Here is a 21311-nt window from a genome sequence, read left to right on the forward strand (position 1 = left end):
CTTAGTTGTATTTTTAGATTATATGGAAGCTGGTGAAGATACCCACAAAATTTCTCCCCCTGACTAATTAATTTATGCTGCCTATTTGTATCTTTACTTTTCAGTTAAAATCTTTTTGCGATAGTACTAGCCAGACTACAAACAAAATATCCCCAAGGATATTTTTAGTAGGGTAATTCATTCTTTCTCCACCCAGCATCATGTACAAGTTCTGTGGAGAATGTCCAGATGATCAAAATGCACTCCCTACTTCAGTGGAGGTACAAGGTTGTCAAATAATGAAATGTGATCATTATTGCCTTGTTCTTTGTCTTTCTTACCAGGATTTCTGTGAAACTGGAAGGGAATGGATAAACAACTTCTCAATACTTTCTTTTTCTTTAGTTGTTCAAGTTGGTTTCCCATGCCTCGGAAAACAAGACGGAGTGGCAGCATTTGAAGTGAATGTGATTGTAATGAATTCTGAAGGCAACACCATCCTACAAACGCCTCAGAATGCTATCTTCTTTAAAACGTGTCAACAAGGTAATCAGTGATGGTGACATAAGAGAAAGCTCATAAGGCTTCCACGTGTGGTTTGGGTCAAAATTATAGGTAGGTAGGTAGATAAGTGTTTGTGTAATTGTAATCATACCAATGGGAGGAGAGGGGATACACACAGGGGCCAGTAGCAGTACCTGCTTTGACCCCACTCATATTTTAGGAACTCTAACACCTCCTTCAAAATGCCCTGCCTTCTACCTCCCTCCTTCTCCTCGGCCAGTGCAACCTTTGGGAGTCTTCAGGGGTATCTCACCTATGGTCATGACTTTCCCCCTTTTCTTGTCCTGGATCCTCATAGCAAGGCTGACAGTCATAGCAGCAACTGCCACCTGTCAAGGCAACACTCCCCACTCCCCTGCCCAAAGCTTGGTGCCGCTGACTTCCATGGAGGACAGGGTGCCACCATTATGCTAGCTATCTCCACCAGGCAAAGGCACCTCATGGATGCCCACTTAAGCACGAAGGCCTGGCTCCTTTCCCTTCCTGGTACAAACTTTTCCAGCATAGAATGTATGCTCTGGAAACTTTCCGTGCTGTAAAGATATACCAAGAGGTCATTCCACCCTCTGAAAATGAGTATTGAGAGCACAGTCATTCATTCCAGTTCAGCATGAAGTTAAGGAGGTACAATAGATTGATAAGTGGGGATGATGGCAGAATAAGGCTTCTTTTGCCATCTTCCATGAGTCCCCTACTGTTCAAAGTCAGATTAAGAGATACACAATCTTATTTTGAAGACTTGATGACATCCAGTGGTACAGAGAGAAAGGGGTAGAAATATTATTTGAATTATGATCATTGGTGCACTGTGGAAAAATGACCACTCCCTCTTCATGCTCGCTGTAGTTCACCCAACATGATTTCAAAGGTGTCCACTTAATCTTGTTTCTTTCTCTTTGGTGAAGCTGAATGCCCAGGAGGGTGCCGAAATGGAGGGTTTTGTAACGAGAGGCGTGTCTGTGAGTGCCCTGACGGATTCTATGGCCCTCACTGTGAGAAAGGTAAAGCGCTCCCCTGGCTTGCTCCCTAAGGACACGGAGGTCACACAGGAGCCCCACATGAACTTTAAACCATCCCCTGAAATTATTTTTCTGGTCACATTATAAGGGTTAATAAAACCTTTAAAAAGCCACAGAAGAGCGATTGGAAATTATTTCGTCTAGGGATGGTTTTCTGTTGAATACAAATATGTGGTGACAGGGTCAGAGAACTCTGGCACAACGTCTACATTGTTTTGTGGCCACTCCTCCCTTGCCCCGACTCTGAAAAATATTAACAATTATGTACACTATGCTTTGACATTATCTTATTAAAGTTTTGAGGTTTTTTCACTCTACCTACATTGCATTTTAAAAGCTAGTATTCTGATTGATTTGAAAGTTTCTTCTCCAATTCAAAGTAGCTTAATTAACAATTAAGTCTATACCTGAGTTATGAAGTTTCTATAAGGCAAAAAATAAAAAAGATGAATATCATTTGTATAGTGAGTACATCCATTTAAGTGAAATCACTATTAAGTAAATTATATGAAAAAAGAGATAAAAAAGAGAAAATGTCTATTAACCACAATATACTTAAATACTATGAGTTTATTTGACCAAAATACTGAATGTTTTTCTTTTCAAGAAATAAGAATTTGTCTTTGTTTGCATTTTATTTTAGAAAATCAAGAAAATAGAGCTGGAAAATATATTTATAGTCTTAAGGCCACATCTTAGTTAAAATAGTAATCTAGGGCAAATTTTCATCAATCATTAAAAGAGAATAATTCCAAAATTCTCTTCCATGAAAATGGTTTAAAAAATAGTCTGATGTGAAAAAATATTGTCTGATTTATAGCACAAAAATAAATTTTAATTTAGAGAACTTACATCTCTTAAGAGTGACAATTTTTAGTCAACCACCAAACTTGAAAATGTAAACCTGTTATGGCATTGACATTTTTTAAATGCTGCTGCCCCCAAATCCTACTTGGCCTTAATCAGAGCTCTCTCTCCCTACTAGCCCTTTGCACACCACGGTGTATGAATGGCGGGCTTTGTGTTACTCCTGGTTTCTGCATCTGCCCACCTGGATTCTACGGAGTCAATTGTGATAAAGGTAACAAGTGTTGTTGGTTTTAAGAACAAGGACCTTCCTGCTTTTTGTTGTTGATCCTCACCCAAGGATATTTTTTCCATTGACTTTTAGAAAGAATGGGAGGAAGGGAGGGTGGGAGACACAGAGAGAAACCTGGATGTGAGAGAGAGACACAAATTGGTTCCTTCCCACACATGCCCCAACAGGTAGTTGCCCTTAATGGGGAATCGAACTCTTGACCCCTCAGTGCACAGGGTGATGCTCTAACCACTTAGCACACTGGCCAGGCATCTATATTTACTTTTTAAATGTTTAATAAAAGACATATTTAATATATCATCACTCGTAATAACAGTGTGTATCACTCAGCTGGCTGCTATAAAAACTTTAACCCCAACTTTTAGTGTAGGTTAACACAGTTTATTTTCACCCACAGAATGCCCCTGTGCAGGGATTACCTACCTGGTCAATGGGCAAGGCAGCTTGGCTCCTTGCAGTGGACTCAGGGACTTGGGGGCCTTGCATCCGTTGTCCTATGTAGAGCTTGGATCCAGCCAACAAGCAGAGAAAGGGAGATTGGAGCAGGCACTGCTTAAAAACAAAACATACACACACACAAACCTGGCTCAGTAGTGACCCACAGAAGTTCCACACCTATCCCATAGTTAGGAATTAACCCCAAGGTTCTCCCTAGATGCAGGCAGGAGAAATGTCATCCCTGCCAGAACAGCTGTCTTCCACTGACAACGGTATGGGAGGGGAGCTGGCTTTCTGGGAACAACTACCTGTCCCTGCCACATGGGTTTGGTAGGTCCTAATCAGTTTTTAGGATGGAGATGAAACAGCCTGCTCCAAATTGCCTGACCTAGAAGTCCAATGACCCCCAGTTCAATGCTCTGTTACTAGATCACAGCCCTGAGCAATCAGGTTCCTCTTCCTATAATGCAGCATCACAGCTCAAACTCAGTCCTATTACTGAATTATTTATACTCTTTACAAGATACCTGTCTGTTTTGCCCCGTTCACATCTTTTATGATCTAAATAATATGCTGCAAAGGGTATGCATTTAATGAACTTGTCCTTGTGTCAAAAGTGATGGTTGCATGAGTAGAGCACTATTTTTAAAATAAATATATGTTTAAAATAAAATTAGTGTTATTTTTTAGAAATGTCTCTTCAGTGATAATGCAGTTAGCACCAATTAAGACTGAAATGAGTAGCTTTACAAAAATAAGTAATAAAAGAAAGAAAAACTAACGGAAAGAACATGAGTCAGAATAAAAATTGCCTGCTATTTTCTGGTACAGAGTACTTTCATACAATTATCTAACTTTATTTCCAACAACCCATGTAAAATGTTACCTATCACATTCCCAGTTAAATGAGGTTTTCAGAGGTAGAAGGGCTTGGTCCAGATTCCCATCTTCCACTGAACCATGTTGACACTCAGGCCACCTGTTTCGGCCCTGGTTCCTCCAGGAGTCACTCTAGATCTGGGCAAACATCTCAATCTTTCTGTGGGTCCTGCTTTTCCCATTCCTAAACTGGAAATTAATCACTGACCCCTGATCTCCCCACTCCACAGCTAATTGAGATAATATGAGACTGTCACTACCTTTTATTTTTAAATAATCTTTTAAAAGTAGAGCAGTGGGTTCAAAACAATTTTAAAATGTTGTATTCATAAAAATTAAGCACTGATGACACTGATAATAATTAACAGTCAGTGGGTAAAATTCTTTATCGTGAATCTTTGTTGTTTTTTACGTGTCTACATTTTTCATTCAGCATCTCGGCTACTTCAAAATTGGGCATTTTTTGAAGCTGAATTAAATTCATGTTATATCAAAACTATTAGGAAATAAATCAAATCCTTCAGAGATTTGGACGAGGAACTCAGGCATTAACCGGCTTAACAAGAACATCTGCAAGCCCTGCTTACCCAGAAACGGCTGTTACTGATGTCGGCTGCTCAGTGGCGTGACAGTGGCATTGCTTTTTCTATCGGAATGGGTTCACAAACACTACATGCTCACTGTTGAAGGAAAATATCTGTATTCCAGTACTTTCTACACTTGGCAATACTTTATCTTTAAATGAACATTTTCCTCCTTGTTAGATTCCACATAATTTTTTAAATTCTTTTAGAAAGTTTGTCTGTTGAAATTTCATTTGGTCTCACTAGAGACCAGGGAACATTAAAAAACATTGTTTTACTCTCTCAACAAAAAATGCTTTTATTGTTTAAAGGGAGTATAGAGCTTCTGAAAAATGGTGTAGTTACTGGCGTGGAGTTAGATCTTAGCTCCGCATACTTAGAGAAACATTACAGAGTAATTTTCATTGGCTCTTGGGACGTCAGGCACAAACTTCAGGAACTGAGTAGTTAAGTATTGGCCTGCTTACGCTCTGCGCCTGTGAAAGTCACTTAGTGTCTGCGGTTCTTTTTCTGGTCAAGAATGATCGCATAGCAGAAATGTAGATGAGCTTGGTCAGGACAGTAGCATATTATACAAATACTAAGAGTGCGGCCAGACTCTGTGACCAGCTTTGTCACATTCTATAACTTTCAAATAAGCTCCCAGGTTCACTGCATTCTACATGTTAATAAGGGACAGTGCCCAGAGGGCTTCGGCCAACTGCGCATTGATCCTAAAATTTTCACATCGTACTATCCCCAGGAGAAGCTGGAACCAGTGCGGGGGACAGGATGCACTCACAGACTCAACTTCCAGCCCTAACAATCCTAGCACCAAGTAGCAAAGGGGAAACTCAAAGAGCTGGTTCTCCTAAATCCAAATTCTGAATCCTATACCCAAATGCTGCTGCTCCCTTTCTCCCACTCCCCACCCTCTCCTGCCTCTATGTCAGGAGGCTTGATTTTGCCTAAATGAGTACATCATTGTCTTAAGCTGAGAGATACTTAGGATTTGAAACAAAAACGCTTCTCATTTAAGATATCCATAGAACATTCTAGTTGGACTTCTTTTTCACAAAGAAAGCACACACTTATGACTTTTGGATTGCCTTTCTGAAGGTTACTTCAGCTTTTGTTCATCTATAGCCAACGTTGGCCTGTTTTATATAGGACAAGAACAAATAGGCCATATAATTGGAATTGCTGAGAGTCTGAGAATCCAAGCTTCTATTTTAATCTTTTATAGAATGAGCCAACTTGCGTATTTTTAGATATTTGCTCCTTCCCTCCCCCTCCACCCTTATCCCCATTTCTATCATCCCTCTACTTTAGGTGCCAGTGAACAGTCAAATTTCAGATGTTGACACTGAGAGAGGGTTTAGTGTGAATCCCACACAGTCGATTTTTACCTGGATGGCCCAGTGAACTGGACGCCCACAATAATATACCCAAGCGCTTCATCCCTGGCTCATGCTGCCACTACTTGGGGCCTCATGAGGGCCGGCAAGCTGTCTCTGCCTGAGTACAGTGATCCTTTCTCCCAAACACCATAAAAAGTCAAGTTTTTAAAAAATTCCTTTTACATAAGATGAATCTGTGCTTATTCTGAAGAAAAAAAAGGTTGTTTTCTCTGTTGGGTCTGAATACTTAGGGCTTCACTTTCTTTTACCTATTTCACCTTTGAAAGTTCTCTCCATTTGCTTCTTCCTTTAGCTTAAAAAAGGAAGGGGGGGGGGGAGCATTATGTGGAAGCAGGACATCACTTCCCTTAGACATTGTATTCTCCCCTTTCACTATCCCAAACAGCTTTTACGGCAAATCTGGCTCAAGAATATAAGTGAGGAGCTTTACAAAGGTCCACTGAGTGTCACCTTAACTGGAGAGGAGGTGATATGAATTGGGTTTGAGCAGGGTGAAGGCTGAAGATTCTTTGAAGGGTTACATTTTACCTCTAAACATCATGCAAAATTTCTAGCATATCCATATAGCATCATGTCTATTTTACAAAAAAGCAATGTTTTCATTTCTAAAAAAAATGTGGGGACTTATAGTGGTTTTCTTTTAGGGGTATAGATGTTTATAAGAAAATAAAAAAAAATTTTTTTTTACACACTGTACCTCTTTTCACTAAAATGAAACCCCTTGGGGTGGGTACTACATAGCATGCATGGTGTTCTATTGTGCTGTCGGAGTCTGCATATGGTCAGGCAGTTGGTTCCAATTCCTGTGTTTGAAAGTGGTGGGTGAGAAGCAGATGCCTCCAAAGTATCACCTAACTCTAAGTGAAGTGTTTTCTTCTTTAGATTTAACCTACCGTCTAACGCAATACCCTGTTATTCATTCTCACAGCGAACTGCTCAACTACCTGCTTTAATGGAGGGACCTGTTTCTACCCTGGAAAGTGTATTTGCCCTCCAGGACTAGAGGGAGAACAATGTGAAATAAGTGAGTATTGGCCTTCTGCATTCTCTTTTCTTTTCAGGGACCTTAGCAACTCCATCTAACCCTTTTATCAATGAGCAATCTGAAGCCCAGAGACAATGAATTGCTTGTCCAAGGTCTCAGGCCAGTGGTTTATTCTCACTACACTCAGCCCCCATTCACTTGGCTAAAGGGGGGAGCAGAGTGACATTGCTCAGCTCAGATGACTCAGAGCAGAGGCTCTGACTCAGTTACGTCTGGGCGTGGGTGGCCCCGCATGTTGCGTTGTTCTTGGTGATTTTGTCCCCCTCGCATGTGCAGAGCCTGTAGTTCAGCCTACTAGTTAGACAGGTCCCCGAGCTGAGTAGCCCATCTAAGAGAAAAGGGCAGACTCAAGAAAAAGGAGAAATAAGGGTGCCCAGCAATAAAGAACAAACCAATACACACACCACAACAGGAACGAATCCCACCGATGTTAAGGAAAAGGAGCTAGACACAAAAACATTCATACTGCATGATTTCATTTTTATGAAGTTCAAGAACAGGCAAAACTAATGGACGATGGAAGAAACCAGGGTCGTAGTTAGAGCACAAAGGAACTTGATGGGCTGCCAAAAATGCTCTGTATCTTGATTGATGAAGTGTCACATGAGTGTTTTATTTATGTAAAAAAAAAAAGTAGTTGAGCTGTAAACTTAAGATTGGGGTATGTTATGCCTTCACTATGTATTAGCTCTGCTCCAATACAAAAAAAAGAAAAGTAAAAATTTACAAGTAGAATGTGGTAGATAATCATTGCTTTGGGAATCAGGACATCAAACTGCCTGTCCTTGGCTTTGCCACCTACCATCCATGTAACCCTCAGCAAGTCACTGACGTTTTTTATCAAACTCAGAAATGAGCTGACCCCCGTTCTAGGTGACTTTATGGCCCATAAGGCAGGTAACGTGGGAGCTCTGCTCAGGAAGACGCAAAAGCAATGCGAGCTTGTCCCTGCCTTTCTGGAGGTTCTGGAACACGGCGTTTTCATTTCCAGCCGCATTAAGTCTGTGGAACACCACCGCGCCTGGTACAGTCATAGCTTCTGAAGTTGTGGGTTCAAATTTAATAAAACCGACTTCCTATTTTAGCTTTCAACCTCTGATTTATTTGTGGGTTTTTGTACTTTAATGAGTACTAGATGAAGTAACCATTTTTATAGAGTTCACATGAAATACCTCTGAAGTTTCCATAGAACATGTAATTAACTGTCAGGATGTGGTTCTGTTCTTATTAGTGACCCGGCCCTGATACAGATATCTGTGAGCTCATTCCCCTAAATTTTTCGCTGTACTGACTCTCAGGCTTTAGCATAGTTAGTTGGTCCATGTTTATGGATCTTTGTTTATGGCTTCATTTCTCTTTATATAAGTGTTCCCTTTCATACGCTCAGCTTTACGACCTTTCCATTGGCAGTGACAGTGTTTTCTATTCTTATTTTATCTTTTCTCTCTATCTGCACCAAAAACGTGGGCTTTTGAAAGCTTCTGATTATCCCTATCATAAATCATATTCAAATCTTTTTAGGAAAATTTCTGTCTCAATCACAGGAGCCACATTAAAAAAAAAAAAAAAAAGGTGGAAATAGGTCTCATTAGAGACAAAAATTTTAATTATGTATTTTTAAAAAATATATTTTATTGATTTTTTACAGAGAGGAAGAGAGAGGGATGGAGAGTTAGAAACATTGATGAGATAGAATCATCGATCAGCTGCCTTTTGAACACCCTATACTGGGGATGTGCCCACAACCAAGGTACATGCCCTTGACCGGAATTGAACCTGGGACCTTTCAGTCCACAGATCGACGCTCTATTCACTGAGCCAAACCGGTTTTGGCTTAATTATGTTTTTGTTTTTTTTGTTTTTTTTAAACAACCTGTGTTTTATGGTATACCTCAGAAAATAAAGGAGAAATTAAGAGAAAATTTAAAAGCAAATAAAAGAAATAACTTCCAACTATAATAACTGCTTTACAATCTTTTGTAATTCTTTGAATTCTGGAGTATTCTCTCATAGCTGGGCCATTGATGAAACAGTTCCTTGAGTTAAATAATGCTATTATTTTATGTATTCTTTTTTAATTGAGATATAAAATTTACCATTGTAAAGTATGCAATTTGGTTTATTCACAAAATCATGCAGCACTTCTAGCTAATACCAAAACATGCCATCACCCCGAAAAGAAACCCTGTACCCATTAGCAGTCACTACTTATTTCCCTCTTCTTAAGACCCTGGAAACCACTAATCTACATTCTCCATCTTCAGATTTTCCTATTCTGTGTATGGATTTTTCTATTCCTACTCATATAAGTATAATCATATAACATATGGCCATTTGTGTCTGACTTCTTTCACTTAGCATGATATTTTCAAGGTCCTCCATACTGTAGCATATATTGCTTCCTTTTAATTGCGGATAATATTCCATTGTATGGATATACCAACTTCATTTTGTTTACCAATTCATCAATTGATAAATATTTGTTTGTTTCCTCTTTGGGGCTATTATGAATAATGCTGCTATGAACATTCATGTATAAGTTTTGTGTAACGTATGTTTTCAGGTCTCTTGGGTCTCTAGGAATAGAATTGCCAGACTGTATGTTAACTCTATATTTATTTTGAGGAGCTGCCAAACTATTTTCTAAAGAGGCTGTGCCATTTTACATTCCCTCAGTAAGGACAAGGGTTTCAATTTCTCGCTATCCTTGCCAATACTTGTTATTTATGGTCCTTTTTAAGTGAAAATATATATTGATGCTATCTATATTTTCTATTTTTCTGGCCTCTATTAGGATTGATCTCTTCTCAAATTTCATTCTGACTTGATTATGAGAAACATTTGTAGGTTACCAAATAAGACCACGAGTAGAGGTATCTGGATGTAATATATATTTATTATTATTGAATGTGAATAGATTTCCCTAAAATTTTTAATGAACCTTCAATTAAAAAAACCACACAAATTATTTATACTGTATGGTAAATGGGTTTTTAAAATAACCTCATGGATTCTTATGATTATAAAAGTTCTCTGTAAAAATTTTAGAGTGTTGAATGAAATAATTACAAATCACCCATAATCCTAAAACCCAGAGATGATGACTGTTGGTAGTTATTGTAAACCTTTCTAATCTTTTTCTATGTGGAATGGAGTAGCAAATTGAAGGTGTCCCACAATCCAATGGGTGGAGGACGCTGAATGCTTTTTAATATTTCATTGTCCTCACCAGACTCATCCACTAAAAATGCTAACTGTTCAAACTTAATAAGATCTGTTTGTCTCCAGCAATCCTTGGCCTCTTTTTGGTAATCTCTGAAGTTGACTCAATTTTCCACTGTCTAATGGATAGAATTTGGTTATAAAATATTTTCAGGAAAAAGAAGTCAATATTAAAGATACTTATGGCCTCTGAGTTTTAAAACCATCAATCTTTATGAGATTTTTGGCTCCATGAGATTTGATCTAGGAGTGGCCTTCTACCGGTTGCCTGCAGTCACATTTCTGTTGTGTGATAACCAGGAGAGAACGTCCTCTTCCTGACTGCAGGGAACCTCTTGCCAAGGAAACATAAGACCCGAGGAGTCCATGAAAAAGTTCTCTCCACCAATCATTCTGTGTGTGACCACGTTCACTTCTCATAGGACATGGGGAAAGTTGGGCTTGCCAAGTATTTCATAATAAGTACTAAATCTTTTCTGCCATATAATTATTGTCCCACATCTTGCTTTCTTGAAAAACCCAAGTGCACTGCAGAACACTGTGATATGATCCAATTTTGTGCATACAATAGAGTCAGATTTTTAAAAATGCAAACAGAAATTCTGAGTTAGGTACTCCTTTTCTTTAGGGAAGGGTTAGGATCTTAACCAAACGGTAAGTGCTATTCTTTGTATCCAAACTTAGCAAAAAGGACCCTTTTGGGTTTTTAGTGGTCATTGATAAGGTGGTAATCTATTATTAAGGTTGTTTTAATAATTAAGGTTTTTCCTGTTTCTGGAACACCTCATGCATCAGAAAAATCTAAAAGTCTAATGGCATCCTAGGTTTTTGAGAAATTTTAACATCACAACATTAAGTCTATATTGTCTCACCATGACCAAATGCTGCTTCATTTGGCTTATATGTAAAGAAAAGTTCTTTTTGATAAGTAAAAGAAAAAGTAAAGTGTGTTTTTAGCAACATGATTTTCATAATGGAATTCACTTCATGTTTGTTAAGCATAGTGCTTGCCGGTAAACTAATATAGTAGTTCACTTGTTTCAAAGCTTCATTTGACCATAAAAGATCTTAAGAGAAGGAAAGGTGGGTTGTTATTTTAGGATAAAGATTTAATTTCTTCTCCTTATGTATTGAGGCCTTTCCAGTGAGTATTCTGCTAAAGTAGAAAAGAATAACAACAATATCAAAAAATACGTTATCCAAACTCCTCCACTACCAAGATCTACTGGCTGTTTGCTCTCTTTGCAACATCATTGTGCCAGTTATAGGGTGTGCTTTCAGCTCTGGATGGACAAACCTTTCTCTTGTACTTCTTCAAAAAATTCAGCCTTAGGATGGAAAATTCTAGGTTGCAGAGGGATAATAAGTAGCTTCTGGAATAAGAAGAAAATTATTGTATAGTTTTTACATCTAAGGCCCTATTCAGCTCTAAACTCCTGTGATTCAAAGATCTGTGAAAACTTTAGCAATACTCATTTGGCATATAGATTTAAAAAAAATGATGTGTCATTAGGATCTGAGACAGTGCAGAAAAATGCACAGGTGTGGTATTAGGCACCTTTTGTGCACCTGACATCCTTTTCAGCCAGCCTTTCACTCCAGCCACTATTGAGACAACCTGATTTTCACACGAAAAACCTGATTATACTTTATCTTAGTTGTTCAGTAGTTCTCTTGCTTTCTACTCACATTCCTCTGAGTCCTAAAATATATGGCCTGTATTCATACAGTTGCAGAATGGAAGCACAAGGCAGTTATCCTATGGGGTGACCCTTGACCAGTAGGACACAGGTGCTGATGAATAGATGCTCCCCTCTCCCTTCTTGAAGGTGCCACCTACAGGGCTCCTCAGCAGGATATAGTAGGGTAGAATCCGATTGCCATAGTGATGACCCACTCACACACATACTTTTGTGTTGGTTTTCCCTCCTGTTTCACTCTTCCTTTTCCCCATTCCTGTTGCCTAGGATCACTTCCCCAAGTAAACTACAATATGTGCATGGAAGCCCTCCTTTCTGGAGAATCTTAGGCTAAGACAGATGCTGTCAGGTACAGGTGTCAGCCTGCTTTCAGAAAAAGTGATACTCAAAAATCAGAACGCAAAGAAAAGATCATTTACAGGAATAGTATATCTCAGCTGTTAGTATATATTAAACTATAAGGGCTTATGAATCAATTAAAATATTGTTTATGAAAAAGTAATGTACAGATAGCATTTGAGCAATGCAAAAGGTATATATTCAAAATTATAAGTAAAAATACTAGCCTGATTGTTCCAAAAATGAAATTCAAACAGAATCAAAGCCAGATTAAATCTGAAATAAATGGAAATAACTGCCATTTAGTAGCTTTATCCACCTAAAGCCTGGCAGTTTGAGAAATGTAATTACCTCTGAACGAAATATGGAATTCCTTGCTTATTTGCATTCTTCTTTGTTTCAGGCAAATGCCCACAGCCTTGTCGAAATGGAGGTAAATGCATTGGTAAAAGCAAATGTAAGTGCTCCAAAGGTTACCAAGGAGACCTCTGTTCAAAGCGTGAGTATCCCGTACACATGGCTGGGTAAGGGATTATGGAAGTAACCCTAGTCTTATTCTGCATTAACTTCTGTGCCTGCTGCATGTTACCTAGACATGAGCCTTTCTTTCCTGATATATACACTAAGTGGCCAGATTATTATGGTCTCTGAATGTATAATACTCTGGCCACTCAGTGTATGTCCTATATAATAAAAGGCTAATATGCAAATTGTCCCTTTGACCAGGAGGAGTTCAACCAACAGGCAGGCTGGCCTATCGCCCATGTCCCCTTCCCCTGGCCAGGCTGGCAAGACCCCATCCATGCATAAATTCATGCACCAGGCTGCTAATATATATATACATATACTGAGTGGCCAGATTTTTTTTTTTTTTTTAAATATATTTTATTGATATTTTACAGAGAGGAGGAAGGGAGAGAGAGAAAGAGAGCTAGAAACGTCGATGATAGAGAAACATCAACCAGCTGCCTCTTGCACAACCCCTATTGGGGATGTGCCCGCAACTAATGTACATGCCCTTGACCGGAATCGAACCTGGGACCTTTCAGTCCGCAGACCGATGCTCTACCACTGAGCCAAACCGGTTTCGGCGTGAGTGGCCAGATTTTTATGTGTTCAGAGATCATAATAATCTGGCCACTCAGTATAGGTTTCCTTTATGTAGACTAAAAATGTCCTGTGAAATTGACACATGTATAAAAAGTTAGACACATTCACACATACAAATGAGCTTTTTAACCTTTTAGGAGTTTTCTTAAGGGAAATAAACTTCCATTGCCCAGCAGCTTTGGAGTCTTGTCGAGCGTCTCTTGTGAATGAGAAATGTCAAACTTAGTTTAAGATCATTCTCAGGATCTTCTCAATAAGTCCCAAACCAACTTGGAGCTGAAGATTGACAGGAAAAAAAAAAAGAAATGAGGGGATGAAGCCAATACTAACACATCTTAAAGCACAGCAAGGAAAACAGCTGTGTATTTCTGTTGAGAAACGAAAGCTCAGAAAACATCCTTTTTATCTCCTTTGATTCTAGCTGTCTGTGAGCCTGGCTGTGGGACACACGGAACCTGCCATGAGCCCAACAAATGCCAGTGTCAGGAAGGCTGGCATGGAAGACACTGCAATAAAAGTGAGTGAGATGGCCTCTTTTAAGTCTGTTCCTTGGCTTCAAAGACTGAAAGAGAACTCATAACTCAGCCTGCTTTCCATCTCATTAAAGCAACTTCTTCTTTGCCTCTTCTCTCCCATGCTTCCTCCTGCAGCCTGCAGCTCTCTACACTTGAGTCTAAGCTTGAGAGTGTAAAGGGAATGCCTCATTGTACAATATCACCACAAAGATTTCCTAGATTAAATTAGTAAAACAGGTTGATTTGGAAATATGGGTCTATTAAATATGGAAGCAATGACAAGTAAAAGTAAGATTTTTAAATCAAATATAGAATTGTACATTCGTGGCTCTGATTTTGCCATTCAAGATTTATCAACTAGCATAGCTAACATAGAGAGTTCTGCTGTTTATAATCTTTAAAAATTGTACTGGCATGGTATGTTTTAAATGAAGTTCTTTTGAGGGAGAGAAAGGGTTAAGAAGTATGGGAGAGATTCTGTGGTGGAGTTGAGGGTTTTTTTTGTTTTGTTTTGTTTTTCCAATTTACTGATGATCAGAAACAAACTAGCTATTGAGATAATAAACCATTGGCCTGTTTTATACAAAAAATGAGACTTACTAAAAGCAACTGTTTCATTGTGGTTGATATCTTCCTGTGCTAAGCATGAATCTGGGCACTTGGGACATACCAGTGAACAGGGAGAGGAGGCTCTGCTGGGTGGAGCCCAGGTTCTGGTGGGAGGGACAGGCAATTTGCAAGTGAAACACAGAAACAATGCAGATTCAGTGTGGTTGGCAGCTACAGCTCAGTCTCCTAAGCTGTGCCCACTGTCTACTCTGCTTCCAGGAGAGGAAGACTTTAGCCTATGACACCTTGCGATAACAGAAGTCCACATGTGTCTAGCACAGCCATGTCCAACCTTTTTCATCTCATAGTGCACCCGGACTAATTACTAATATTCTGCAGCACATCAAAATTCATATTTTGCCCAAAAAGAAAAAAAAAGAAAGTAGGTAGAATTTTGATTCATTCACACCAGATGCTATAGTTGTGTTGACTGTTGTCATTTTTTATTTGACAATCTAAGGGAAAAGAGGTCAGTGTCCCTGACTAGTCAGATATTTCATGTTTTAAAAATTCTTGTGGCACACTGGTTGAAAATCGCTGGTTTAGCATATCGTGTCTCCAAAATAATGGATACAATTGAATACATCATTTACAGGTCAGATGTTTTTCTAGATCAAGGGTCTCCAAAGGATGAAGCATGTAGCCCAGGAAATGTGGAAATGATCAACTGAGGTGCTGAGAAAAATATATTCATTTAAAAATATATCTGATATTATTTTATTTATTCTAATATAAATAGGTAACATAAGTATTTATATTTTCAACCTCAAATTTATTTTTGTGCAGATTTTAAAATGCTCACATTGTATTATTCTTATGTATATGTAATACACTAATATGTAGGTGCACATGTTTATTTTAAGGTAGTTGGGTCTGGTCTAAGCTATACTAATAGATTGACTTCACTCTTTTTCACCTACTGAATTGATTGGATGGTAGACTGAATTGGCTTCCAGTGGGCAAAGTTTAAAAAGAAATGTGGCTCCTCTGGGAAATAGCCCTTTACCCAGGTGGGAATGGTTGAATGGTATCCCTGTTAGAACATACATACAAGGAAACCTTCTTTTGACCAAAAGGCCTATAGAAAGCTAACCTTTTCTAGAGCTATTTTAGGAAAGAGGAAACCAAACCCTTTGTTCGACCCTAAACTAGATGCAAACCTTGAGGCTTGTCCCAAAATCAAATTACCTTTTTAGAAGTCCTAGGAATGAGGTCAGACCACCCATCCCAGGATTCAACTACAAAGGTCCTTTGGGACTCACGTCTGGAGCCTGGTGGCCCCTGAGTAATGGGAGGACAGCATGAGGGGCACTGTCCTGCTGACACTCCTGGCACTCTTCCAAAAAGGGGCGTCGTGGTATATAGATGAGCAATTCTGACAGGTCTGCCAACTTCAGATAGCACCCCACTTGTAGACTGTGCTGCAGAAAACTCTACCTCCTCTGGGCAAGGCACTGCACACCCAGAAGATGCTCTGGTGCTTACCGTATTTTCTGGCGTATAAGACGACCCCCTAATTTTACAGTTAAAACATAGGCTTAGGCCTATATTCGCTGTATAAGACTACCCCCCATTTCAAAGAAAAGACTTACTTTGCCATCAAGATCTGCAGGTAATTTTTGTGCAGTTTTGGTCTTTTGCCCCCGATTTTCGGTTGACTTTTTTTCATTTCAAGGGTCGTCTTATGCGCCGGAAAATACGGGTAATTAAAATGAAATATGTGTTTGGGAGAGGCCACACAACTATTTTATACATTAGCTAAGAGAATCAAGGCAAAAAGAAGGAAGTTTATTTCGACTAGCGGGTGTAACAAGGAAGCTGTAAGGCAGAGTTCTTCTGTGAACAGATTCCCAGTGGGGTGCCACGTTGGGAGGTCCCCGGCATCCAGGCATCTCGGTGGGAAGGAGGATACGGGAGACAGACTTCTCTGCTTAGGCTCACCCCCACCAGCAGGGAGGTTAGGGCTTCATGGGTGGCAGGGAGAGGCAGGGTAGGGATTTCCTCCAGCACATTGTTGGCTCATGTTTTGGCTGTCCCAGAGCTACTAGCCTGCACACTGACAATTCAAGAAACACATTCAGGCACAAAGTATTCTGTTCGCAGAACATATTTAATGGCATGCTTGCATTTAAAAACCAAGAGGAACAAATGAAATGCCGGACTTGACTCTAATGCAAAGGAAAATGGAGGCAGATTTCCACAATGTGATTGCTGTCTTGGATCAGTTTTAGGAAATGGGTAGAAATGAACTGGTGCTTAGCACCTCTAAAAGTTGCAAGTAAGAGCAAGGAAGGTCTCAAGTTGTGTAACTCAGTGCTGCACTCTATGTAACAATAACTGAGCTGGAAATAGATACATGCCCACCTTGACTAAACACACAAATACCCACTGGTAAGGAATTAGTTCAAATCACAATCCTTTCTCTAAATGTGCAACGGAATTCCTTAATTTTTACAAAATTCCTATTTTGTGTTAGTGAATATGAAGAGTGGAGGTTATTATATTGAACAATATAATCTAGGCTAGTTTATGCGTAAAAAGAATCAATAGTCAAACCTTCTGCAAAGTCTCCCTACATTGGAGATCTCAGTGCTACCTCATTCCCAGCTCTTGGGTGGAGAAGATCCTTCCATTCAATCATATTCATCCAAACTTTGCATCAGGAGTTTCTGCATGGCCATAATACATAGTGAGTCAGACATTCCATGGAAGCCGGAGTTGATGAAGTTAGTAAAAAGGATTTCTTTTAACAGGGATTTTGAACGCGTAGCATCTCTTCCTTCAGGTAGCTTTTTGTGGTTGCTGTGGTCTTCCATTTTGGGTTGAAAAGGGAAAATGGATTTCATTTGAATGGTTAATAATGAATCTAAAGAGCCTGTTTTTATAGTTTCTTTTCTTTTAAGCTGTGAATAATTTTGCAGGGTACGGAGCCAGCCTCATGCATGCCCTGAGGCCAGCAGGCACAGGGCTCAGGCAGCACACGCCTTCACCTAAAAAGGCCGAGGAGCAGCAGGATCCACCTGAATCCAATTACATCTGGTGAACTCCGACATCTGAAACGTTTTAAGTTACACCAAGTTCATAGCCTTTGTTAACCTTTCATGTGTTGAATGTTCAAATAATGTTCATTACAGTTAAGAATACTGGCCTGAATTTTATTAGCTTCATTATAAATCACTGAGCTGATATTTACTCTTCCTTTTAAGTTTTCTAAGTACATCTGTAGCATGATGGTATCAATTTTCTAGTTTCAGTGCTTTGGGACAGATTTTATATTATGGCAGTTGATCAGGTTAACATTTTGTCTTTTCAGTGTGTAGTTGACAGGTAATTTCCAGAATCACAATGCATCCATGGTGTGGAGGGGCTGGGGTATGTTAGAGAAGGTAAGTGGAACAAACAAGCATAAATCACAAGGGTTTGGATGAAACAGTTAATCGTGAAGTTATAGCATTTCAAATTTTACTGTCATGTATTTAGACATTTGTCATTTTTAATTGTCCTTCTTTTTAAACTCTCAATACAATATATTTGACCTTACCATGATTCCAGAGAATTCACTATTAAAAAAAGAAAAGAAGTAACACTGTGGGAGTGGCATTTAAACAATATAATATATTGTGAACACAATAAAATAGGGAATATAATGTATGAACTTTTGGCATTGGCTTGAAGCAATATAATATATTGTAAACAAAACACAGCTCTTACATAATAAACATTTTATACTGTTTGTATGTATAAAATAAAGGTGCTGCTTTAGTTTTCAGACTGTTTTATGGAGTGATCTTTGCATGTGCTATCTTATGGAAATAAAGTTGGTTACAGTTGAGTGGTAGTTGAAACTCCAGCACTCTTAAGAAGAGAAGCTCTCCTCCTTACCCCCATCCACCCTTACCTTCCCTCTGAGATTTGATGGTAACACCTTAATCAATAAAGAAATTTAAAAAAAAGAGATATGCTATTCCATCCTCAGACCCTGTCCTAGTCTCTATCCTCGTCTCTCCCTCCCAACTCGCTCTCTCTACACAGCACCCTGTTGTCACTGCCTGCAGCACTCTGACTTATGCCTGCTCTCAGCTCAGTTGTGTCTTTCAAGAGGTCTTCCCCAACTGGAATGGGTCAAATATCCATCTGTGGAAGCCTTTCTGAAGGTGTCAGAATGGTATCAATGAAAAGAGCTATCATAATTAAAAACCCGTTATTCCCACAAACATTATGTGTGTTATCTTACAATCCTAGGACAGGTATCATTGTGCATTTTTACAGATAAAAAAAAAAACAACTGAATCATGGTGACAAGAAGAAATTTACCAAGATCACACATGATAGGAAATGGTTTCAAATGATAGGGACAGGTTTCAATCCTCACATCTGACTCTGGAGCCTTAGACTCTACTGTCATTTCTCCTTCCATTCTCTCAGCAAATACAGTAAAAGGAAAAACTCCACAAATCCTAGGTAGCAACTTTCCAACATATTTTATTCTCCCAAGGAAATGTGAACTTTATTTTACAGATATTCTAAAGTATATCAGTTTTCCTATGTTAGGGAGTGGCAATGATCAGCTGTGGGACTTAGAGAAGCATCTGTTACAGAGGTGGTCCAGGCAGAGGTGGCAGCAGAGGAACATCCCTTGTTATGGCACTGGACCTTGGCAGTCTTTCTCTTCTAACTAGCCAGAGCCCAGAGTGTCAGCCTGGGGTCACACAGAGCTTGCAAAGCATACCAGCAGCAGGAAGCTAACCTTGGGATCCTAACATGAGAATCAACTTATTTATTTAAAACTTTTAAGTAAAAATCCAATTACATGACAATAAGGACCTAAGTGGCAGAAAATTAAATTTGGGGATAGGATGATAATCCTATCTAATAAAAGAACAATATGCAAATTGACCATACCTCCGCTATACCCACAAGCCACGCCTACCAGCCATCCAGGAGTGAGTATGCAAATTAACCCAAGATGGCTGTGGCCACTAACTGCAGCAAGGAGAAGACTTGGGTTTCCCCGGCAATGGAGAAAGCCAAGTTTCCCTGCCACCCTGACCCAAAGGCTACAGAGTTTCAATTATAGAAGATAAATAAATCCCAACAAAAATGACAGCAGCCACAGAACTGAAGATAGCGGGAGGCTCGAGTTTCCTCTGGCGAAGGAGGAAGCCAAGCTTTCTGCACACCCTGAACCCCACTCAAGGCTACAGAGTTTCAATTATAGAAGATAAATAAATCCCAGATATTAGGGCCTCTGTTTGGGTTGCTGGGAGGCCCCTTGCCCAGGCCACACCACATCCCAGGGGAACCCCACCCTGATTTGGGATACCCTTCAAGGCAAATCAGCTGGTCCCCACACATGCACCAGGCCTCTATCTTATCTAATAAAAGAGTAATATGCAGATTGACTGTCACTCCAACCACAAGATGACTGCCCCCATGTGGTCAAAGATGGCTTCCACAAGATGGCCAGTAGGGGAAGGTAGTTGGGAGGGACCAGGCCTGCAAGGGAGGGCAGTTGGGGGTGATCAAGCCTGCAAGAGAGGGAAGTTAGGGGTGACCAGGCTGGCAGAGGAGGAAAGTTGGGGGCAACCAGACCTGCAGGGAAGGGCAGTTGAGGGGGGGGGGGGGAACCTAGGCCTGCAGGGGACGGCAGTTAGAGGTAACCAGGCCTGCAGGGGAGGGCAGTTAGGGGCAATCAGGCTGGCAGGGGAGCAGTTAGGCATCAATCAGGCTCACAGGGTAGTGGATAGGGGGTAATCAGGTTGGCAGGCAGAAGCAGTTAGGAGCAATCAGGAAGGCAAGCAGGTAAGCAGTTGGAAGGCAGCAGTCCTGGATTGTGAGAGGGATGTCTGACTGCCTGTTTAGGCCCAATCCAGATTGGGATCGGGCCTAAACGGGCAGTCGGATATCCCTAACCTGGATCAGGCCTAAATGGGCAGTTGGACATCCCTTGAGGGGTCCCAGATTGGAGAGGGTGCAGGCTGGACTGAGGAACACACAACCCCATGCATGAATTTCATGCACTGGGCCTCTAGTAATTATAATAATAACAGAGATAACATTTATATAGTGCTTAGTTTAGTCTCAGCACTTTAGTTGTAAGCTCATAGACAAAAAATAGGATGGTGGGAAGTTAGACCAGAGGCAGGGTGGCAAACTGTAATAGACTAGGTTGGTCATCCCCAGACCATTCTGATTACATAACCCATTATAAATAGTTGAGCACAAAGTCATGTATATATGAATATATAATGTATACATATAAGAGCCAGAAGTGTTAAAATAAAGAGAGAAAAATAGAAATAGAAGCTCTAATATTTTCTTCACTTACCCAAAAGATGGTTTGGTGTACACCCTGGAGTACACCCCCCTCCCCCCCAAAAGGAGACCTCTGGTAAAGGGGAGAGATAATAGAATCTGAAATGGTGTTAGTGTCAGAGAGGAGAGTTTGGACTCATCAGAGTGTTCACATCTAAGCAGGGGAATAGATGACTGGGAGTCCAGGGGTTAAGAAGAGAGAGGAACCTGGACAGCCATGCTATTCACTAGGGAGGAATGGTGTGGGCTTCCAGAGATATGAGTTCAGTTTTGAAGATGTTGAGTTTAGATGTTGATGTTCCTTTAGGACATCTTAGTGGGAAGTGTCTTGAAAATACAGTAAGAAGGTTAGGCTAATACTTTATTAAGGATTATTTAGATTATTAATGAATAATACTAATTATATGTTGAATTACTTAAAAATTATATATATATATATATATATATATATATATATACACACACACACACACACACACACACACACACACATA

The 21311-nt window shown here is 39.8% G+C and overlaps 1 protein-coding gene across 1 annotated transcript in view; it reads left to right on the plus strand.

The window, feature by feature from the left end:
- Nucleotides 1-18271, plus strand: part of WIF1 (WNT inhibitory factor 1) — a 73227-nt gene extending 54956 nt beyond the window's left edge. The window contains exons 4-10 of the mRNA XM_084877605.1: nucleotides 385-525; nucleotides 1449-1544; nucleotides 2548-2643; nucleotides 6891-6986; nucleotides 12672-12767; nucleotides 13800-13895; nucleotides 17424-18271. Of these exons, the coding sequence (XP_084733731.1) occupies nucleotides 385-525; nucleotides 1449-1544; nucleotides 2548-2643; nucleotides 6891-6986; nucleotides 12672-12767; nucleotides 13800-13895; nucleotides 17424-17545 (743 nt within the window). The 3' untranslated portion in view covers nucleotides 17546-18271. The remainder of the gene's footprint in view (nucleotides 1-384; nucleotides 526-1448; nucleotides 1545-2547; nucleotides 2644-6890; nucleotides 6987-12671; nucleotides 12768-13799; nucleotides 13896-17423) is intronic.
- Nucleotides 18272-21311: the final 3040 nt, after the last annotated feature.

The sequence above is a fragment of the Pipistrellus hanaki genome (assembly GCF_964339955.1).
Source record: "Pipistrellus hanaki genome assembly, chromosome: 3".
Classification (NCBI taxonomy): Eukaryota; Metazoa; Chordata; class Mammalia; order Chiroptera; family Vespertilionidae; genus Pipistrellus; species Pipistrellus hanaki.